Source organism: Pinus tabuliformis, chromosome 5_2, assembly GCF_031772625.1.
Source record: "Pinus tabuliformis cultivar Carrire ecotype Pingquan chromosome 5_2, CPIR1, whole genome shotgun sequence".
Classification (NCBI taxonomy): Eukaryota; Viridiplantae; Streptophyta; class Pinopsida; order Pinales; family Pinaceae; genus Pinus; species Pinus tabuliformis.
In genome coordinates, this window is record NC_142306.1 from 280,844,532 (window position 1) to 280,865,803 (window position 21,272).

The following is a 21,272-nucleotide window of genomic DNA, read 5'->3' on the forward strand; positions in this document are numbered from 1 at the left end:
AAATGTCATGACTCTTGAAACCATGAGAACACTCCAGCTCATAAATTTGCAACATACAACGATTGTTCTAGAACTAGCTGATAGGTCTAAAGTGATTCCTGAAGGGATTTTGGAGGACATAATTGTCTCACTGGACTCTTGGGAGTATCCAGTGGATTTCTTAGTTCTTCAACCCAAATCCAATTTAGGAGGGCACCCTATCATCCTTGGTAGACCATGGTTAGCGACTGCTGATGCATTCATAGGATGTCGATCGGGCAACATGATCATTTCAAGAGGGACCGAAAGAAAACAACTCACTCTTTATCCATCGGCACAATCACCAACAGTAACACACAATTTGTGGCTTGATGATAAATTCAATGATAAAGAGGAAGTAAAATCTGTTTTTAGCATTGACCAAATCTATGATTTCCAAGAACAAGACAATAATGATTTGGTAGAATTATTCCTTTCTCAACCTGATATTTCCGAAAATTTGAGAAATGACCAATATCATGCTGCAAATGTACTTTTAGCCCAAAATTTTCAGGAAACATGCACCATTCAATCTTTGCAAACCACATTTCATGACATTTTTCCAGTTCAATCCATCACCAACACACAGAGTCAGATCATAGAGATTAGCCCAGGGAAAACTCTGAACATAGGCAATCACCTAGACTCATCTCAACAAGAGAAATTGATTCGACTATTGAGAAAATACCAGAAAGCGTTTGCTTGGGACTACACCGATATGCATGGGATTCACCCTGACACATGCGCTCACCATATTTATACAGATAGTACTATCAAACCAGTGAGGCAACCACAGAGAAGAATGAACCCCATGCTTCAGGATATTGTTAGAGAAGAATTGCAAAAACTGTTGAGAGTTAATTTTATATATCCTATTTCTGACAGTCAGTGGGTATCCCCATTGGTTATAGTGCCCAATGAAAATGGTAAGTGGCGCATTTGTGTTGATTACAGGCAACTGAACAAAGCAACACTCAAAGATTATTTCCCACTGCCATTTATTGACCAAGTGTTAGACACCCTAGCTGGGAAATCATCATTTTCTTTTCTTGATGGTTTCAGTGGCTACAACCAGATCAGGATAGCCTCGGAAGACCAGGACAAAACCACATTCACCTGTCCTTGGGGCACTTATGCTTACAATGTTTTGCCATTTGGACTTTGCAATGCTCCAACTACATTTCAGAGCGCTGTATTAGCTATTTTCGCTGATTTAGTTCATGATTGTGTTGAAGTTTACATGGATGATTTTTCAGTATACGGCAATTCATTTGAACATGCATTAGAGAACCTTGAAAGAGTTTTGAAAAGATGTATTGAAGCTAATCTATCCCTGAGCAATGAAAAGTGCTTTATGATGTTAAACGAAGGGATATAATTAGGCCACTATATTTCTTTTCAAGGCATCAAAGTTGACCCAGCAAAGATCCAGATCATTGTTGATTTTCCAATTCCAAAGAATCAAAGAGAGGTAAGAAGTTTCCTTGGGTATGCAAGCTATTACAGAAGGTTTATTGAAAATTTTAGTAAAATAGCTTTACCTTTGTTTAAACTTCTAACAAAAGATGTACTTTTCAACTGGAATGAGAACTGCCAACAAGCATTCGAAGTACTCAAAAAGAAATTATCAACCGCACCAGTCTTAAGAGGGCCTAATTGGAGCCTACCATTTCATATCTTTACAGATGCATCTGACACTGCAGTGGGTGCATCATTAGGCCAAAAATAGGAATCTTGTAATTATGCCATTTATTTCATTAGCAAAAATCTAACACCTGCAGAGTCAAACTACACAGTCACAGAAAAGGAAACACTTGCCATCATATATGCTGTGAATAAATTCCGACATTATATAACTAGTTATGAGGTCTTTGTACATACTGATCATTCTGCCATTATACATTTAATGAATAAACCAATAACTAGTGGCAGAGTTACCAGATGGTTATTATTGTTACAGGAATTTAACATCACAGTGTTAGATAGACCAGGTAAAGAGAATCAGGTGGCAGATTTTCTTTCTAGACTGCAAAATCCAGGTGAGGTTGTTCCGGTTGAAGATTCTTTTCCAGATGAAAATTAATTTTCAATTTCCATAGTAAATCCTTGGTATGCTGATTTGGCCAATTATTTGTCTACAGGAAGGACACCTCCACACTTTACTGCAAAGGAAAAGAAGAGACTAGTCAAACAAAGTGCTAGATATTCATGGCTTAATGGCGATTTATTTTACACTGGTTATGATATGATCATTAGAAGATGTGTAAGAAATGATGAGATAATTGATATTTTAAAATCTTGCCATGATGAACCGTGTGGTGGGAATTTTGCAGCTAAGCGGACAACATTCAAAGTTCTTACTCTTGGATACTACTGGCCATCCATTTTCAAGGATGCCAAGAAGTATGTGAAGAGTTGTGACAGCTGCCAAAGAATGGGCAGGCCAACAGCTACAGACGAGATGCCGCTTCAGCCCCAAGTTCACCTAGAGCCATTTGAAAAATGGGCTCTAGACTTTATAGGACCCATTAACCCAACCTCCAATGGTAAGAAGTACATCTTAGTATGTACTGATTACGTCACAAAGTGGGCTGAAGCAAAAGCACTGGTTAGAGCCACCGAACACACAGTGGTAAATTTCCTTTTTGAAGAGATTTTTGTAAGGTATGGAGTACCAAGGGAGATAGTGACTGATCAAGGTACTCAATTCACCTCAAAGCTAGTGAAGGACATCACAGACAAATACCAAATCAAGCATAGGAAAAGTACACCTTACCATCCACAGGCCAATGGGCAGGTGGAATCCACAAACAAAACTTTGGAAGGGATCATTACTAAAACTGTGGCAATGAACAGGAAGAATTGGGAAGAGAAGCTCAAAGATGCACTCTGGGCTTACAGAATTACGTGGAAGGATACTACAGGATTTACACCATATCAGTTGGTGTACGGTAAAGAGGTAATGCTTCCTATTGAGTTTCAAATACATACTTTTAAACTGGCTGCAGATTTGCAAATTGACTTGGACCAAGCACAACAAGAAAGAATTCAACAGTTGAACCAGCTGGATGAAATGAGGCAGCAAGCAGAGGAAACCACAATCCTCATGCAAAAACAAAGGAAGCAGTGGCATGATGCACATATCAAGAAGAAGCAGTTCAAGGAAGGTGACTGGGCTTTACTTTTTGACTCTAAATTCAGAGATCATAAAGCCAAGTTTACCACCCATTGGATGGGCCCATACCAAATTATTCAGGCTTACGACAATGGTTCAGTCAAGCTCAAAACTATTGATGGAGAAGGTCATTCCTTTACTGTCAATGGTCATCGCCTGAAACTATACACTAAGCCCATCAACAAGCAAGATTTTCTCCAAACAGTATCTCAACAAAGAGAGGTTGAGATACTGCAGCCTTCAGCTGCAGTATCCTTGCCTTAGTTCATTTCCTTTCAATTTAGAAATTCAAAAAGAAATAAAAAGAAAAAAACAACAAAACAAAATCTAAAACAAATATATATATATATCATATCTATATATATATATATATATATATATATATATATATATATACACTGGGTTAGATGTGAAAACCAGACTCTAGCACACTCTAACCCCGAATTCTTACTTGAAAACCAATTCGTTGGCGGGTAATAATTCCTTTTTTTGTTCACTGTTTGATTTATCGACTGAATCATGACTTGAGGACAAGTCAAAACTTTAGTGGGGGAGAGAAGCATCAACATTTTGTTCTTTTATCTCTCCATTGTAAATTCTTAAAGATTTCTTATCTCATCTCCTCACTGTAAATTTCCAAAGCAGTTTGTTCCAGCATTCCAGATTTCAATAAAGAAGTTGTTTTGTCATTTGTTTTATCTCAGAGGGACCTGTTGCATTCGAATCTATCTCAGGGGACCTGTTATGAACAACAAAGAATAGTCAAAAGAGACTAGTCCTACTCAGCATGCCAATGCAACAACAACCAACAAAAGTGTAATGTATTCCTTATTCTTAACATTTCATTTCTTAGATTAATTTTTAATGTTGAATTTAATGACTGTGACTGTTATGATCGATTTCAAGGACACTACATTTTCCATCATCCCTTATCTCACTGTTAATTCTTATCATCTTTCATACTCCAACCTATTTCATACCTCTAAATTCGTTACCCCTTTTCATATCAACCTTGTTATGCCAATCACATCCTACAGCCATAACAACATCTTCCATTTGGCCGAGTACCAATAGAAGCATGACACATGGTAGATTGTTTTTTAAAAAAAAGGGGAAAGAAACAAATGTTAAGCGGGCTTATTCATTGTATCCCACACGGCCGAATTACGATTCCACCACCCGACGTAGCCAAATGATTCAGAGGACTCCCTAAAATCATACCCTAGTATTGCATATACGCTTCCAGCACTCTATGATGCCATCTATACAAACGGTACAGCCATTCCTCTGTTCCAAAAGATGAATACGCTATGAAATAAGTATAGTTGGTTATTTCACCATCATTCTCAGTTATTTCACGCTGGCATTTAACTCCCGTGACTTCCATAGTAAGGATTGAAAGCAGTGAGTGCCAAAAGAGGGAAATATAGCCATTCGGGTTCGACTCCCACCAAAGTCACAAGACAGTCAGCCGAGCATCATACTGGATATTAAGGGAGTGACACCACCAGGTAACAAATTGAAACTTCTTTGTTGAAATTGCATAAACAGAGAAGAGTTAGAGCACAACCCTCTGCCAAAATGACCAATAGGGTCGAGCCGAGCATGTTCGACAGTTCTCAGTATCACGAAGATTGCATTTCAATTCTCAAAGAGATACAGTGGTTTCCCTTTTTAGAGAAATTTCATGGAAGTAATGAAGAGGTTACCAAACAATTCGCTTTCACATTCAATGGAGAGAAAGCCCTGATAGGTAATTTCTCATTCAAGGTTTCGGAAGACACCATAGCTCAGTCAATAGGGATCAGCCCAGAAGGGGAGAAGTACTTTAAGACAAAGCAATTTAAAGAGAAGTCATGGACTCAATTTATGTCTAGATCCAGAGTCTCATCAGTTAATTGGAAGAAAGGCGTCCCAAGGAGTTGGTTGATGCATCCCTGGGACGAGATGGTCTATATCCTCCAAAAATTCGTAACTTGTGAAGGCCGTTACAGTATTGTCTATCTATACCATATTAAACTACTGCTACACTTGAAAAGGCAGTGTGTTATCAGTCTACCATATTTTCTATTGCAAAGCCTAACCAAGATGTCGAAGACCATCCAAAAGCAGAAGGGAAATGAAGACAAGAGCATATATCACTTTGGGTTAATTAAAATTCTTATTGAGCATGAATTGCAGAGAAGAGGGAAAACATGGAAGGAGTTCTTAGCTGCTAACCAAATTAAAGATGAAGAAGACAAGGAAGAACTGCAGGAGAACTCAGGATTCATGAAGGATATCGATGAAGAGATCCCAGTATCCAAAGCAAGCAAGGTACCTCCACCTGTGAGCAGCATAAGGACTAGGAAATTGAGAAAAGAGGATGCTCAGAAGGCAGAGCAAGATAAAATTTTCACCACTTATTCAAGAAGAACAAGGAGAGCATCAAAAGCCCAGTTACAAGAAGACCAGCTTGAATCCAATGCACCTATACCGATGGATATTGAGAGTAGTGACCACTCACAACCAGGACCAGGAGCTGATATAGAGGTTGAAAGCAATAACAGGCAAGAAAAAGGTTCACCACCTCCCATTAAGAAACAAAAGAAACTAGAGAAACAAATTGAGAAATTAAAGGAAGAACTCATGGAGGCTAATATGCTAGAAAAAGTTATCAAGAAAGAAAATGAAATGCTCCGAGTGCAGAGTAAAGAGACTCAACAGAAGAATGAAAAGTTAAGGGAGCAAATCAGTGAACTTGAGGCTGAGAAAACAGATATTTGTAAATGGGCCACTAAGTGGTACAACCAGAAGAAGACCCTCAAAGAAAAATACAAAAGATTAAAGCAGGAGCTCTATGGTCAGAAAGATGCCCAGGTGAAAAAGAATGTGGATACATTGCTAAAGGCAGCAGAGGTACAGGCAGGGACAGAGTTCAAGGGAAGCACTTCGGGGTTAGCATGAGGACATGCTAATTCTTTAAGTCGGGGAGAGATGTTGGTACCATCCCATGACCTCCTTTTTCCTCCTAAAACATATCATTTTCCTACCTCTTTCCATCATACATCTCTTAGATCCCTTGAAAATTGATTAGTTAATAGTACTATAGTTATTAAAATGCATTAAAATTGATTTAGGAGTTTTATGTTAAATAATTAGGAATTTTTGGTAAAATGACTACAGGAAGTTCCAACATCCTGTAATTGGTTCATTGTTTGACATGTGGCATGACAGCTAGGGTAGAGCGAAGGGTAGGGATGAAAAGTAGAATGTCCAAGCATGGACGAATACCTATTCTACAGCAGAACCGACCCTCCTACATGCGCGGTCAACGATGGTCAAAGTATAGCATGTTGGCGACAAAGGCAACAACAGCATAGCATTCTAAATTGATTTAGTTTTGTTCCTTTTTGAAATCAGTTCAGGATATAAACATTTTAAAAATCACGACATGATAAAAGCGGCAACAGCCACATCATGAATGTACATTCGTTTTCGAAATGTAAGGGTTGTAAAAACATATGTAAACACAGTTCTGTGTAGTTAGTGTGGGTTATCATTGTATCGTTTTGAAAACAGAGTTTTAAACTTAATACCAAGAACACGGTTGCAGTCACGATTTTCCTTGTTGCGTTGATTTTATAATCGGTTGATCACAGTCCAGTATACCTCTTAAACGCGGACGGGCCCTGCGTTAAACTGGTATACTGTCATTTCTTTTTATTCGCAACTTAGGTTATTAAATGATATGCACAACAATTAGAATTGGTTTTCGATTTCAATAGAATGCGTATGGTTGATGTTTATGACAATGCTTGAACAGTTCATCACTGAGATCGTGAATCGTATCCTGTAAGGGATTCGATCCTTTGTTGTCTTTTAAAGCAATGTCATGAACTCTATTATCATTTTAAAGTATGCTTATGATTTCCGTATGTCTTTATCTTGCATGAATATTAGTGAATGCTGAGTATTTGCTGAACAGGGGTTTTATGCATAGTGTATCCGTAAAGAGATTGAAATCTTGGTTTAAAGTGATACACAATGTTTTAATTTGGTAAATGAATTGAATGACAGTGTTTTAATTAGGTAAATTAACTGAGTGACCTAAGTGTTTGGATGATAGGTAACATACCTCAATCTTCCGTAAAGAATTCCTATGACCTACCATCATAACCACTTAGCTAATAATCCTTTATGTCTATATACTGTAGACGCATGCCTCTAAGTCTACGCATCCTGGTCGATAATAAATATAGCCTAGTCTAGCACCCTAGATAGGACACTACACCACCCCGGCGGCCTACCCGCCCGCCCAGCTAGTGGTTGGTCGATTCCCGGAATTGCCCAGCCACCAACCGGGTGGGCAGGCTGGCCGCTGGGGTGGCGCGGCTGGGCTGACGCCACCCCAGCGGCCTGCCCACCCACTCGGCTGGTGGCTAGGCAATTCCTGGAATCATTTTTTCTTTTGTATCTAGCATGTTATGGTTGAAAACATGTTGAATTTATACTTAGGAAAGAAAAATGATATCCTACCAAAAACATTAATGTGTTTTTTCCTCATAAACTATTTGGCACATAAAAATTTGGTTTTACTAGCATTTTTTAAAAAAATTTATAATTGACCCTAAAAAAAAAAGTCATTGTTCCAGTATCATCACTTTCGTTTTTAAGCTATATTTTGCATGAAAATTTCGTAGTAAATTTCGTAGTCACTGCCATTTTTAAAACATGTTCAAAATTGACCCCTAAAAAATAAAATCATCATTCCAGTATACACACTTTTCATTTTTAGCACTGTTTTTGATGTTTTTTCGGGGTTTTTTGGCCAGAGTTCCCATTTTGAGTTTATAGTTCCCGTTTCAAAGTTTACATTGTTTCTTCTTTAACCATCAAGTGTTTCCTCTCAAAATTTCCATGTCCGTAATACTCCAAAGGAACCTTGATACCCTTAATGGTTCCTTTAAATTTGGATGTCTTACCAAATTTTTAAGCATTATGAAGAAACTTTTCATTATACCCTATAGTTAGGTTATGTTTGACATCAAATCCCATTGGGCCTTTTGAAAAGGTGATAGGAAATTCATTTAACATGTCATTTCCATTTACCTCCTTAATTTTTCCTTTCTTACATCAATGGTTTGATTTTCACCAAAGGCTTGTACACTATAACATGCTAAGCATTATTCTTAACAAGCCCCATTCCTCTTTCTCTCTTTCTTTCCCATTTCCTATAATATTCTTTGAATTCTAAAAACTTTGTAACCACAACCCTAGGTCACTGATTTAATAACTATTCATTATTCCTCTTTAAACTCCATATCTCCCTCCCCCCCCGCTCTCTCTCACACATTTAACTTTTGAAAAGGTGATAGGAAATTCATTTAACATGTCATTTACATTTATTTCCTTAATTTTTCCTTTCTTACATCAATGGTTTGATTTGCACCAAAGGCTTGTACACTATAACATGCTAAGCATTATGCTCAACAAGCCCCATTCCTCTTAGTCTCTTTTTTTCCCATTTCCTATAATATTCTTTGAATTCTAAAAACTTTGTGGTCAGTCTTGTACACTATAACATGCTAAGCATTATGCTTAACAAGCCCCATTCCTCTTTGTCTCTTTTTTTCCCATTTCCTATAATATTCTTTGAATTCTAAGAACTTTGTAACCACAACCCTAGGTCAATGATTTAATAACTATTCACTATTCCTCTTTAAACTCCATATCTCTCCCCCCCCCCCCCTCTCTCTTAATTTTTCCTTTCTTACATCAATGGTTTGATTTGCACCAAAGACTTGTACACTATAACATGCTAAGCATTTTGCTTAACAAGGCCCATTCCTCTTTGTCTCGTTTTCTTCCTATTTCCTATAATATTCTTTGAATTAATTCTGAAAAATTTGTAACCACAACTCGTCTCTTTTTTTCCCATTTCCTATAATATTCTTTGAATTCTAAAAACTTTGTAACCACAACCCCTCTCTCTCCCTCTCTCTCTCTCGTTCCCGCCCCCTCTCTCTCTCATTGCTTATTTGTATGTAAATAAAATTTAACTTTTTTATTAATATTATTATATTTTCCAAATAAAATTTAATCTATTAAATATGGGTGTAATATTAATAATATTACAAAGTATGTATTTTGTTTGACAGGAGTTCTGTATAATAATGACTTCAGTCGTTCTTTTGGGAAGAAATTCTCTCGGATGCCACGCTAGACACTTTGGTGTCGTGCAATTTCTGGTTAGATGATTTAAGTGTCTTGGGTTGTTGGATACCACCAGTGTTCAAATTTGAACACATCAGAGCCCTTTCGAAGCCCTCTAGCACATCAGAGAAGTGCTTACAGAAATTTACTAGTCAAAAGAAATTTAAATTTTGATTTTTACAAGTTTTTAAAAAAATTTAAATAATATTATAAAATGTCGTATGAAGTGTTGTCTGTCCTTAGGACATTTCAAAAAAATCTAGTTCTTTGACTGATGTAACACTCTAAAGTCTGCAGGAGGTTTTGGCAACACTCAAAAACGTCCACACTCAATAAAGTGCAATGGGACGTAATGGAGGTTGTTCATCCATTCTGAGGGCATTAGTCATAATGCTAGCATTGATAGAGTTAGCAGTGATGATATGATGTTTATGTTCGCATTCATTGATAACAAAGGTTTATTTTCACATTCATTGATAGTAGAGGAGAAGTAGCTATGTATTGTTATTTGTGAACCGGGCATATTTTGAAGGTATCAAAGATTTAAAAGAAAGAAATAACAAAAGGCAGAATTAACAATAACTAAGGTAGATTATTCTAAGTCTGTGAATCTTGCCTGCATTGATTTTCCAATCCCAACCTTACGGCGAGTGCAACACAAGTTCGCAAGATATTTTGAGCTCTTAGTTTTAATTTTCAACTCTCATTTCCCTGGCTTTTGATTTAGTTCATTGATTTGGGCGAAACTAAATAAAATTATTATGTATGGAATCATTTATTGATCTTTATATAGTCATGTGTAGACTCTGGATCTTTTTATATCATCCATCATGTCATCGATGAAGATTTTTTGGACCAAGTCTTTGAGCAAAGTCAACGACCTTTTTCCCTTCCTCGGGAGGAAACAATGAAATAGTTGCGGAATGAGAACCATCAAGGTTACACTTCGTATCAAGCAAAATCTCTTAATCTTTCCATTCAACTCGAAGGTTTGATGTGGATTTGTCTCCTTCTATTTACGTATTCTTGTAATTACATCATGCTCTATCAACTCTGAAAAATCAATTCGTTGAAGTATTTCACTTCATATTTTTTCACATATTCATTTTTCTAGGGGATTGGAAGAGGAGTTATGAAGCTTTTGAATCGTCAATAAAGGCAAGCAATTTCACAGTCCCAATCAATGACCTTCAACAAGTATGCAATTCAACATTTAAAATGATATTTTTCATACTTGTCCAATGCTTAAAAATAGATTAAAGTGACAATATTGACATTTTTACATCATAACTACATATTGCATTTTCTGTGGTATCTCCATTTTCCTTAATTTGTAAAATTTTATTATTTCTAGTCAACCCACCATTAACACAAGATTGTTGAATCATGAGATTGCCCCATTAGATAGTGATAGCTACACTTGCTGATTCAAAAACTTTTATTTGTCATTTTCTAAATAACTACTACCATCTACTACGTCTTCGAGGATTCCAAATATATTCAAGTACTGATCATGCTGAATATATTCGAGCATTGATCATCCTATAGCTATGAAAACATCTTCCATCCTACCTTTATGCGGACATATTCATGACATTACTTTGATGTTCCACATAGATATCTTGACATAGTATAATAAGGCCGATAGGGTTCCTTACATTTTCCATGAAAACATTATTACTTTGAAACTCTTTTCGACATGGAAATCTTGAGATAGCATAATAAGACCAATAGGGTTCTTTCTTTAGGGTTTCTTTTTAGCGAACATCGATATATAGATAAAGTAATCTCTTTATTAATTTGAATTCTTATTTTATAGTAATAAAATACGTTCTCATTTTATAGTAATAAACGAATAATTTTTCATTTTATAGTAATAATGAAATACATTAGTTAAAGATGTAATTTTATCGTGTTTAAAAATAGATTAAAGTGATAATATTGATATTTTTACATAACCATATTTTCTGTTGTACCTTCATTTACTTATCAATTTGCAAAATTTTATTTCTTTCTTATGAACCAACCATTCATACAAGATTTTTCAATTATGAAATTACCCCATTAGATGGTGGTAAATAACTACTACCACCTCTTTTTCTATTTTTAGATGATTCCATGACTGACAACAGTAATGCTTACAAAAGCCTAGCATTGCTGCCATTTGAACTTACTGTAATCAAGCTTACTATTAAGCCTAACATTTGTAAAAACAAACTTTATTTAAAACCTTGTATTTATTCTCTTATTTTAAAAACATTTTTCTTTATTAACTCTCTAGTTTCTGAAAACATAGAAATTAATGCTATAAAAAAATCAGAAATAATAAGTGTCATTCCCATAAAATTATGTAAAATTTTGAACCGTGGAGAAATGTTAAAATGAAACTCCAGGGCTCTATTAATAACCACACAACCAAAGATTGGTCTGCCTATAGGGCTACAACTTAATTTTCCTTTTCCGGTCGGTCTTCCCAAAAGATATAGAATGCCAATAGCTATCCATACAACTACTATTGTGTGTCCCGCTTCATTCTCTCCATTCGGCATCTAGGAAATAAGTTGTGCGTGTGGGTGTCCATGTAGCTAGGGCTATGAAGGGGTTGTTAAGGAGATGTTGAAATCCATGTAGCTCCTACTATAAAGGGGTTTTTAAGGAGATGTCGAAATCATAGAAAAATTAAAAGACATTGTTAAAGAAAAGAAACCATATTATTAGAAAAAGACATCAACGAAAAGAAACCATATTATCAAAAAAAATATCAACCAAACTTGAATTCATTATAAGGACCAAATTTGAAAAACATTCTTAAACAACAAAAAAATAACTAGCCAATCCATACAAACAACACTGCATATGTGTATTACATATTACAATATTTCCCTATTAGATATGGAAAACTTTTCTTTTAATTACATAAATTTTTGAATCTATAGAGGTTGAAATTTTTAATGGAGATGAAATTCTATTGATAGTGTTCTTTGATTGAGCAAAGTTAAGAGAAAAGTTCAATTCCCTTGGTTGTTGAAGGTATATATTTGTTTTTTCGGTTTTCTTGAAATTGTTTTAAGCTCAACAAAGCATATAGTATAAATTAGAAACAAATGAAAGTTAAAATGACTTTTTCCATAGTGCAAATATATTTATATTTTCAATGATGTAAACTCTAGTGAGCTTTTATAGTGTCTTAATGTAGCTACTTTTTAAATTTTAAAGATTTAGAAGGATACCATTTCATTTTGGCATTTTTTTTTATAAAGAGTATTTAATATACACTCTTTAATAGATAACTTTTCATCTTTGAAGGGTTAGAATATATGCCCTTCCAAATAAAATTAAGACCAACCCTTCAAATTTGATCACTAAATACCACCACTTAAACTCATAATTGCCTTATTGATTTATGCTGCTTGACGGAGAGACGGGTAGAAACGGTTTATAACTAACACCGAAAACCAATGGCCATTTATATCCTTTCCCAGCTTCTTGATGAGCATTTTGGAATGATTATTTCAACTATAACATTGACAATACAGGAGATTATGAGTTTATAGTTGGTGCTTTTAATTTAACAATGAAACCAAAATAGGCGAATGCAAAAAATGACGATAATTGAATCATATGAAAGACAGAATTGTAGCAAATATAATGCCATCACTCAATCAAATATTCTTTTTCCAGAATAGCAGAGATCAGGCCTCGAAATTCACCTCATCTTTGTCCAAATAGTCAGGACCAATATTTGATCTGTTTGATAGTGAGCAGAACGTAGTAAAGTTTAATCACAAGTTTTTCACGTGAGACATTGGAGTTAACATCTTTGTAGATTGTAAATTTTTATATGTATGAGAAAATTTAATATCATTTTTTTTTTAAGATGTCGAGTTGGGAAATATCCCATTTTTTAAGATGCAGAGGTGGGTAGGGTTTAGTTTGGTGTAGCGATAAATTTTAATAAAAAAATATGTTGCATTCAAAAATGTTAACATGGGTTTTCAACTTGCAAATTATTATTAATCATGGGAATTATTGTTAATAATTTTTTTTTTTCTCTGTGGGTTAAGAGGGTAAAATATATTTTGTTTTATTTTTTAAAGATTATTATGTTGACTCAGCTGTAAATATATTTTTAGATATGGAATACTTTGTAATTCAAGAATAAACTATATATTTGTTATTCTCAATGATTTTAGATATTGAATAATTTGTAATTCAAGAATAAATTATAGATTTGTCATTCTCAATGAATTCCCCATAAAATTTTATAGTAAGTATGAATTTAGATATTGAATACTTTTAATTCAAGAATAAACTATAGATTTGTCATTCTCAAAGAATTCCCCATAAAAAATTATAGTAAGTAATATTTATATTTTTGTTGTAATTTTTTGTTTCTTATTAAGAGTATTTTATTGACTAGGTTATAAAGATATTTTTGGATATTGAGTTATTATTATTTTTTTTGAAAAAATAGAGAATTTGATGTGAGATATATGCATATATGTCACCATAATTCTGGATTATGTTATTGTGACGTTTGTGGAACATTAGTCTCTATTGTTAACATTAGTAAGTCCAAAGGGAGAAATAGTGAAATTAAATCATCACCTCTCCAAATCCAAATATTGGAGAAATGGGAACAAAAAATAGAAGCAAGACTCAACAAAAGCATAAGCAAGGATCAACAAAAATGTGAGATATATGCATATTGGCTCATAATTTCCCAGTTCCAAATTACATGGATACTGAAGATCCATACTCGTAAGAATGTTATAACTTTTATAAGGATGGTAGATTAGAAACACATGATTATGATCTTAAAACATACCATCATTCCAATTTAATATGTTAAAAGATATCTGACCATAATCATAATTTTCTAAAAACTAAAATATTAAACATATTGTAGCATGTATTTCTCTTGAGAAGAGCAAAGATTTCTCAAGATCAGAAATGTCCACTTCAAGGATCCCTTCTAAAGTAATCATCTCAATCTCAATGTCATCATAAAAAGAATAATTATAATCTATGTGGAAGAATCCCCAAATCCATTGGCCACCTCCAACACCTAGAAAAAATAAATCTTTCTCTGAACAAGTTATTAGGTAGTATACCTGTAACTCTTTGGAAATGTGTGAAGTTACTACAACTAGACCTATCATATAACAGGCTCACAAGGCACATACCTCATGTCGGACAACAATGCTTCAAGTTATAGTGAATGACATTACTGTGAGATATTCCTTTTTTTTTTTGTACCGAATGCATTTCAAATGACACATGGGAATTGTTTGCAGTGTTGGTGGTAGATTGACAATTTTGTCACATGTCATATTGTTTGTAGGGTCATATTTTATTTAAAGTAGAAGATGGTGATTAGTCGAATGCCTTCAAATTTTCTTCTCTTGGCTAGTGAAGATTGATTAACCATTTTGGGGTTGAACATGAAATGTTTCTTCAACCATGGCCCATTTAGGTTTTTGTTTTAATAGGTCACAAAACATCTTGTAGCATGTAACATGCTTTTTTGAGAAGAACAAAGATCCCTTCTAATGAAATCATCTCATTCTCAAGGTCATCATAAAAAGGATAAAAAATTTAAACAAAATAATTAAGCACACCTCTATGATCCCTTCTAAAAAAGTCATCTCATTCTCAAGGTCATCATAAAAAGGATAAAAGATTTAAACAAAATAATTAAGCACACTTCTATGATCCCTTCTAAAAGGGATAAAATATTTAGACAAAATAATTATAATCTTTGTAGAAAAATCTCAATTATTGGGTAGTATACATGTAACTCTAGGGAAATTTGTGAAATTAGTACAACTAGACCGGTCATATAACTCGCCTAAATGGCTCATACCTCATGAAATTGAGATCTCCATTATAACAAATTAATTTAATTTATTACCTATTCTTAGAGTCAGTAATTTATATAGCAAATGAAACAATGTTAAACTAAACAACATCTAGATTATATAACCTAACAAGTCTCTTTTCATGTATATTCTTTTTCCATATAATACCAATTTACAGCCTTTACAATATTTAGTACAATTTACAGTATATTAATAATAAATTAACATTACGAAAATATCTAAACCTTCACTAAGCGACTGAGCTTACAATACCTGTACAAGATACTTGAGGCGAAACGGACAACTACATGTGTATTTCTTTTTAAAATCTAGCGTGTCGTGTTATTTGGGTTTCGTTATACACAATGGCACGGAAAGGAGTTTGCTCTACTTTCTTCATCTGCAAAATCGTGTATGAAACCAGTGACAGGGAGGCCTGCACATTTTTCAGTTCTCTTTCGGTTTGGTGTGGCGATTCCAATGCCAAGAAGGCAGGAAAACCAAAAACATATTCCCTCCTCTTTCATTCTGGTAACAACGCCAGATCAGTGAGACCCCAACATCTGATCAAGAACCATAATCAACCCCATGACAAAAGATTGGTCATAGCCAGACCGCAATATCAGATTGAACACATCTCCTCCCAGTGTTATCTCTGGTCTCACCTGCTTTGGCTTCACCTGCAAAATCACAAATATTTTCAGAACATTGTTTTATATTAAAGTCTCACAATTTTTGTGATAATTATTTTATTGTAAATAATTTCTGTCATATTAAAAAAGGCTAGGCCAGCCTAATCTCAACCTAGTCTTAATTTTTTTGGGTGATAATCATGTCATTGTAAATGAATCTGTATTTTACATCCCATTAATAAAGCTAACCCCGACCTAATCTCAACCTAGTCTTAAAAAAAACAGCTTGAAACACACCTCTGCAACCACGTTGCCAAAGCTGTCAAGAAAGGTGAAAAAAACAGCTTCAAACACACCTCTGCAACTACGTTGCCAAAGCTGTCAAGAAAGGTGAAAAAAAAACAGCTTCAAACACACCTCTGCAACCACGTTGCCAAAGCTGTCAAGAAAGGCGAAGGAACGCTTGGCATAACATCCTTCAATATGCAGGTATTCACAGTGCAACTTCGACTTCCTGTAATTAGCCAAAGAAGCCACATACACCTTTGCTAATGTCTCTGAGGGACATAGCAGAAAGGGCTTCCTTCTCACCGCAAACAATGGTTTTTTGGGGGCCTGGAATTCTCCCAAGAAACCTTGCCATTCATTACACAGAGTCAGCCTCTGTTTCACATAAAATAATATAATTAATCGCCTTTTCATCTGTGGCAGAGATCTAATTCTTCTTCATTACAAAAAGATCATCGATATTTATATATATATATACCTTGCGTCGCAGTGTGAGGAGAGCCATTCCTGCAGCGTCCATGAGAACGAAGCCGCTCCTGGAATCGGAACCATAGTTGTCCACTCTGAAGACAAGGTTCCCGCTGGGATCGAAGACAGTGAAGCCGCTGCAGCTGAACAGGAGAGATTTTTTCCAAACTGTGAACACTGTGAGAGAGTCCTTGCAGTACAAATTATTGTTGATTACAACACGCTCTGCGAGCTTTGGGTCGTGTGGGTGAATCTTTACAAGCATTGTTTCTGAGAACATGAGCGAGCGAGGCAGGCCGGGAATCGGCAGTAAAGAAATAATGCGAGGCGACTCGAACTCTGACGACCCCTCGTGCGGTCGATGCTCTTATATTGATCTCACGGCTCTGGCCATCTTCAGAGTCACGCCACCGCTTAAAATAATAACCCTAATCACTTCATATTGATCAATCTTATCGTCTCACCTCCTCCGGCAACAGTATATTGATATTTAAACGATTGCAAGGTTGGGGAATAAGCCACGTGTGAGTGGCCGGCTAATAATGTTTATAAGTTGGCGGGGAAATTATTAAAAATTGGAAACTGTAAGGTTGGCTATCGTGCGGAATATGCCGAAGACCGAGGTTGTAGTCGCAACCCAGATGTATACATGTGGGGACAATTGGTTTTGACGTGGTCATATTCTGTCGTAAAGAATGCCGTGAATCCCTCCACTCCCAGCGATGAGCTTGACATTATCTTTTTCTTTCTAGGGCTTTTTATGGTTAACTTTATGAACGCTATAGATCGTGAAAGGTGTCGGTAAATGGATTTTGATCATTAAATTATTTGGTAGGGATAATTTTCATAGTTAAAAATTATAATCCAATTATTCAAGTATTTTTTTTAAGACACAGTAATTCTATTACGGATACAAAAAAAAATAGAGTTACAAAGAGGCATCGGATAGAGTTACAAAGAGGCATCGGCTTTTGCAGAATTTGTCTCAGAGAAATTTACTGTGTGTTTATCAAATAGTCACTGAAGAAAAAACACTGCCCATGCGGGGAAACTAGTCCAAAGAAGGAGAAAGCTGCCCACGCAGGGGAAACTAGCTTATAATAACCATGTTTGAGAGTTTTCCACGTGGCAGCTATCACATAAAAACCACAAAAAAGACCAAAGAGGATCTGATGACTAGGAACCTGGAAAACATGAAGCCTGCTAGGTGTCAGCAGGTGGTTGTGTCTCCTCCACGATGAGACACCCGTATGCATAAGGGTCTTCGTCGTCGGTTTGCTGCTTGCCACTGGTCGTAGCATCCCGCTTCTCTTTGCCGTCTGGACTGTTCATTCCTGCTGCCACCCTCCCTTGACCATCAGGGGAGTTACTTGTCTTATGCAAAGCTTCCTAACTAGAGCGAGCAGCTTCCATCCTGTTCCGGGCAGTTCCGCCAACCTCCATTCTGTTCCAAGTTGTTCCGAGTTGTTCTGCCTGCGAGTTGTCCCTCCTGCTTTCACCCGTCCTGTTCTGAGTGATGCTGTCCGAGGCAGAGGTGCATTGTGGTTCCTCCCTAAATGCAACAGAGACTGTGGCGATTATACAGGGGCAGTTCAGGGTGCATTTGAAATGGAATTGAGTGGAGTGCGTGGGGTTCAACATTGGCTCAGTGTTGGTTTGAGGGGTCTGGTTTTCCTCCAAGTGCCTTTGGCTAGCTCTCTGGTCTTGCCTTCTTCCACTACGAGTGTTGGGATGGCGACCTCTGCTATGAGTTGTGGTCGAAGGCGAGGAGGAGTACGCCTGAGCCGAGTTCGATGGGGACTGCGAGGGAGGGCGGATAGCTCTCCCTCTACTGCTTCCCTTGCAGCTTCTCATTTTGTGCCTGAGGCGGGGCATATTGACAGGGTGAATTACAGTGCGCTGGGTGTTTGGAGAGGCAGGAGATGGGGTAGAGAGGCTTGAGAAGACAGGGGAGTGAGGAAAACGGGTGCCAGTGGTAGAATTGAGGCCTGGAACAACAATTCTGAAATAGCAGAGTGGGTTATGGGAGAAATGGGCACCGTCATTTAGCTCGATGCAGCAGAGAAGCTGACATCGTTGCCCCGTGGCCGTTCTGGAGCTTGACTGAGCTGCTGCAGGAAGGCAATTGCAGGCGAGAGGAGGCAGAGCCGGGGAAGGCCGCAGATTATTCTCCATCTTAAGGTCCAGAGCCAGAAGTAGGTGGCCTCAGCTCTCTCCCTTCATTAATGGTTTTTTGCTTTCTGGCTGCATTAAAATGCCATTAAGAATGGCGTTGCGGGAGGCCATGTGATCATTCCACTTGTCCGCCCGAAAGGTCAGTGCCGTGACGGCACCATTAGTCACCCGCATCCAGGGAATTATTCAAGTATTTAAAAGATATAAAAATATTATTTAATTTATACCAATTATTTTAGTATTTAAAAAATATAAAAATATTATTTAATTTATAATAGTTGTAGTTTAATTTTTGGAAATTTTTTTATTTTTTCTAAATTCAGTAGGGATTTGTGCGATTTGTAGGTCTGCACTATCTTTTTTATGGGGCTAAATTTATTTATGCATTAAAAATGTGATTTAACTAGCTAAAATTTATAATCTCACAAAAAATTGGATCATTGAAGTTATAAGATCTTAGCTCAAGTGATTTAGTGAACAATTTATTTCCCCAACTGTGTGGGTTCGAGTCTCTGGAAACATGTTGTGGCTCTACATCTTGATGTGGAAGGAAATGATGTGCAGAAGTGTGAACTCCTCCAATAATTTTAACTCCATCCTAATGTTAGAATTTTCTAGAATTTGGTCCTATAGGGACTTGGTAATGAGAGGTTGGGATTATTGAAAAGTAAGGTGGAGGATGGTTGCACTTATGGGTGGGCATGATAACTAGGCGAGTGGCATCGACTGACTAATGATCATGAGGGGGCTCTCTCCTAGGTGGGTTCATAGGCTTGTGAGGGTATACAATCTCATGGTCTTCTATTAGTCCTTTGTTTATTTTATGGCATTGCCTTTCCTTTGAATAATTTATATGCTACCTTGTTTATGGGTTCTCTAGTATTTGTGGTTTTCTAAAGAAGGATAGAGGTTTGGCAATGTAAAATTCTTTAGATGGCCAGGGCTCTATGTTAGTTGATCTTAATCCTATAGGAGTCACATTTCGTTTCTTGGTCCCTTCATATGTTCTCAATTGTGCTAGAGAGAGTGCGTAGTTAGAGTGTTGTTGTTGAAAGGGTCTTTGATTATTAGAGAATAATAGCAAGGGGAATTATGCAAACCAAAGGAGGGAGGAAGCATAATAACAATGTTTGGGAAAATATAACCTCCTTCTCTAAACACCCCAATCACTCCTATGACACTGGAAGTGCTTGGGGGATGGAAAAACTTTAATACATCTAGTGCTCAGAGGAAGCTCAAAAATAGATGTAAGAGTTGGAAAGGAAAAATAAATTGATGGAGACCCATATCATTGGAGAGATAAAAATTTGAGTCTTTAACCATGTCCCTTCCCACACTCAAGAAAAAAATATTTTCTATTACTAAGACCTATTGGCTAGTCAAGAACATAGTGACCAAAGCCATTAAAACAACACATGTATCAAAAGAAGATACCCTATAAAAATCAAACTTTTCTAATGTTAGTTTGAAGTTGAGGAAAGACAAAATAAATTAAAAGAGAACCAATTCCTTGAAGAGGTGTAGGGTTAGGTCTTTGGCATATCCATTTCCACATTGAAGAAAAAAAATGATTGCTAAGACTTATTGGTTGGTCAAGAACATAGTGGCTCATACCATTGAAAGGACACAAGTAGTAAAAGAATATACCTTACACATAATCAATATTTTTGAATATAAGTTTGATTCAATGTGTAAAGGGGCCTTCGATGTTGGTTTCTCAATAACACTGCTAATAAAAGGAGAAGCAACCTAGTCACAAGATGATTGAATAAATAGCATCACATCTAACCCATCATTCTTGAAAATGATAACTAGTCCCCAAAACAAACATGGGAATGGAATGAAACTATAAAGAAAGTTGAAAATAAACACACAGATAAATACTCACAACCACTCTTTACTTGATATCACGGTTTGAATAATGTTATCTTTTCTTACCTTATTTATCGAAAACTATAAATACATATTAATAATTTTGTAAAATTCTTTTTAACACTCACATTAATAATCTATAATCTATACTTTATAATTACAAACTAATGATGGATTTCCTTTAAACCATAACCTACGAATAAATTAATAGAGTCCTTATTATATATACCAAATTAATTTCCAACCCTAAGACCAAGTGAAATAAATATTGATGCTAACATTTTATACTAATGAAAGTATCATAAAAATTTGTGGTCACATATATCGATTTTTTAAAAATTCCTATGTAGTTACCTCGAGTCGAAAACGGATATAGGAATATTATTACTTATATATTTTACGTTTTCGTGATGAATATTAAATAAATGTATGGATCCAAAGTATGCCTATGTAGACAAATTTCAATAACAAACCATTTTTTTTGTATGTATTTATTTTACAGCTTAAAACCAATGATGTTCTCATACTGCCAAATAAAAACTCAGTTTGGCTTTGACTTCAACCATGCAAACTCACTATGGTGATTAC

The 21,272-nt window shown here is 35.9% G+C and overlaps 1 protein-coding gene across 1 annotated transcript; it reads right to left on the bottom strand.

The window, feature by feature from the left end:
* Positions 1-15,499: 15,499 nt before the first annotated feature.
* Positions 15,500-16,995, bottom strand: LOC149158612 (protein LURP-one-related 8-like). Its single transcript, XM_089433339.1, has 3 exons — positions 16,648-16,995; positions 16,299-16,544; positions 15,500-15,929 (listed from the first exon to the last, which is right to left on the bottom strand). The coding sequence occupies exons 1-3, from the start codon at positions 16,915-16,917 to the stop codon at positions 15,795-15,797; spliced, it is 651 nt and encodes a 216-aa protein (XP_089289465.1). The 5' UTR covers positions 16,918-16,995; the 3' UTR covers positions 15,500-15,794.
* Positions 16,996-21,272: the final 4,277 nt, after the last annotated feature.

What these genes read in the sequence shown, in the direction of transcription:
- LOC149158612 (XM_089433339.1), bottom strand. Translation starts at nt 16,917, where the DNA reads ATGTTCTCAGAAACAATGCTTGTAAAGATTCACCCACACGACCCAAAG. An exon ending in TCCTCACACTGCGACGCAAG is followed by an intron (nt 16,545 to 16,647) that starts GTATATATATAT and finishes TATGTGAAACAG; the next exon opens with AGGCTGACTCTGTGTAATGA. An exon ending in TTGGCAACGTGGTTGCAGAG is followed by an intron (nt 15,930 to 16,298) that starts GTGTGTTTGAAG and finishes GTGATTTTGCAG; the next exon opens with GTGAAGCCAAAGCAGGTGAG.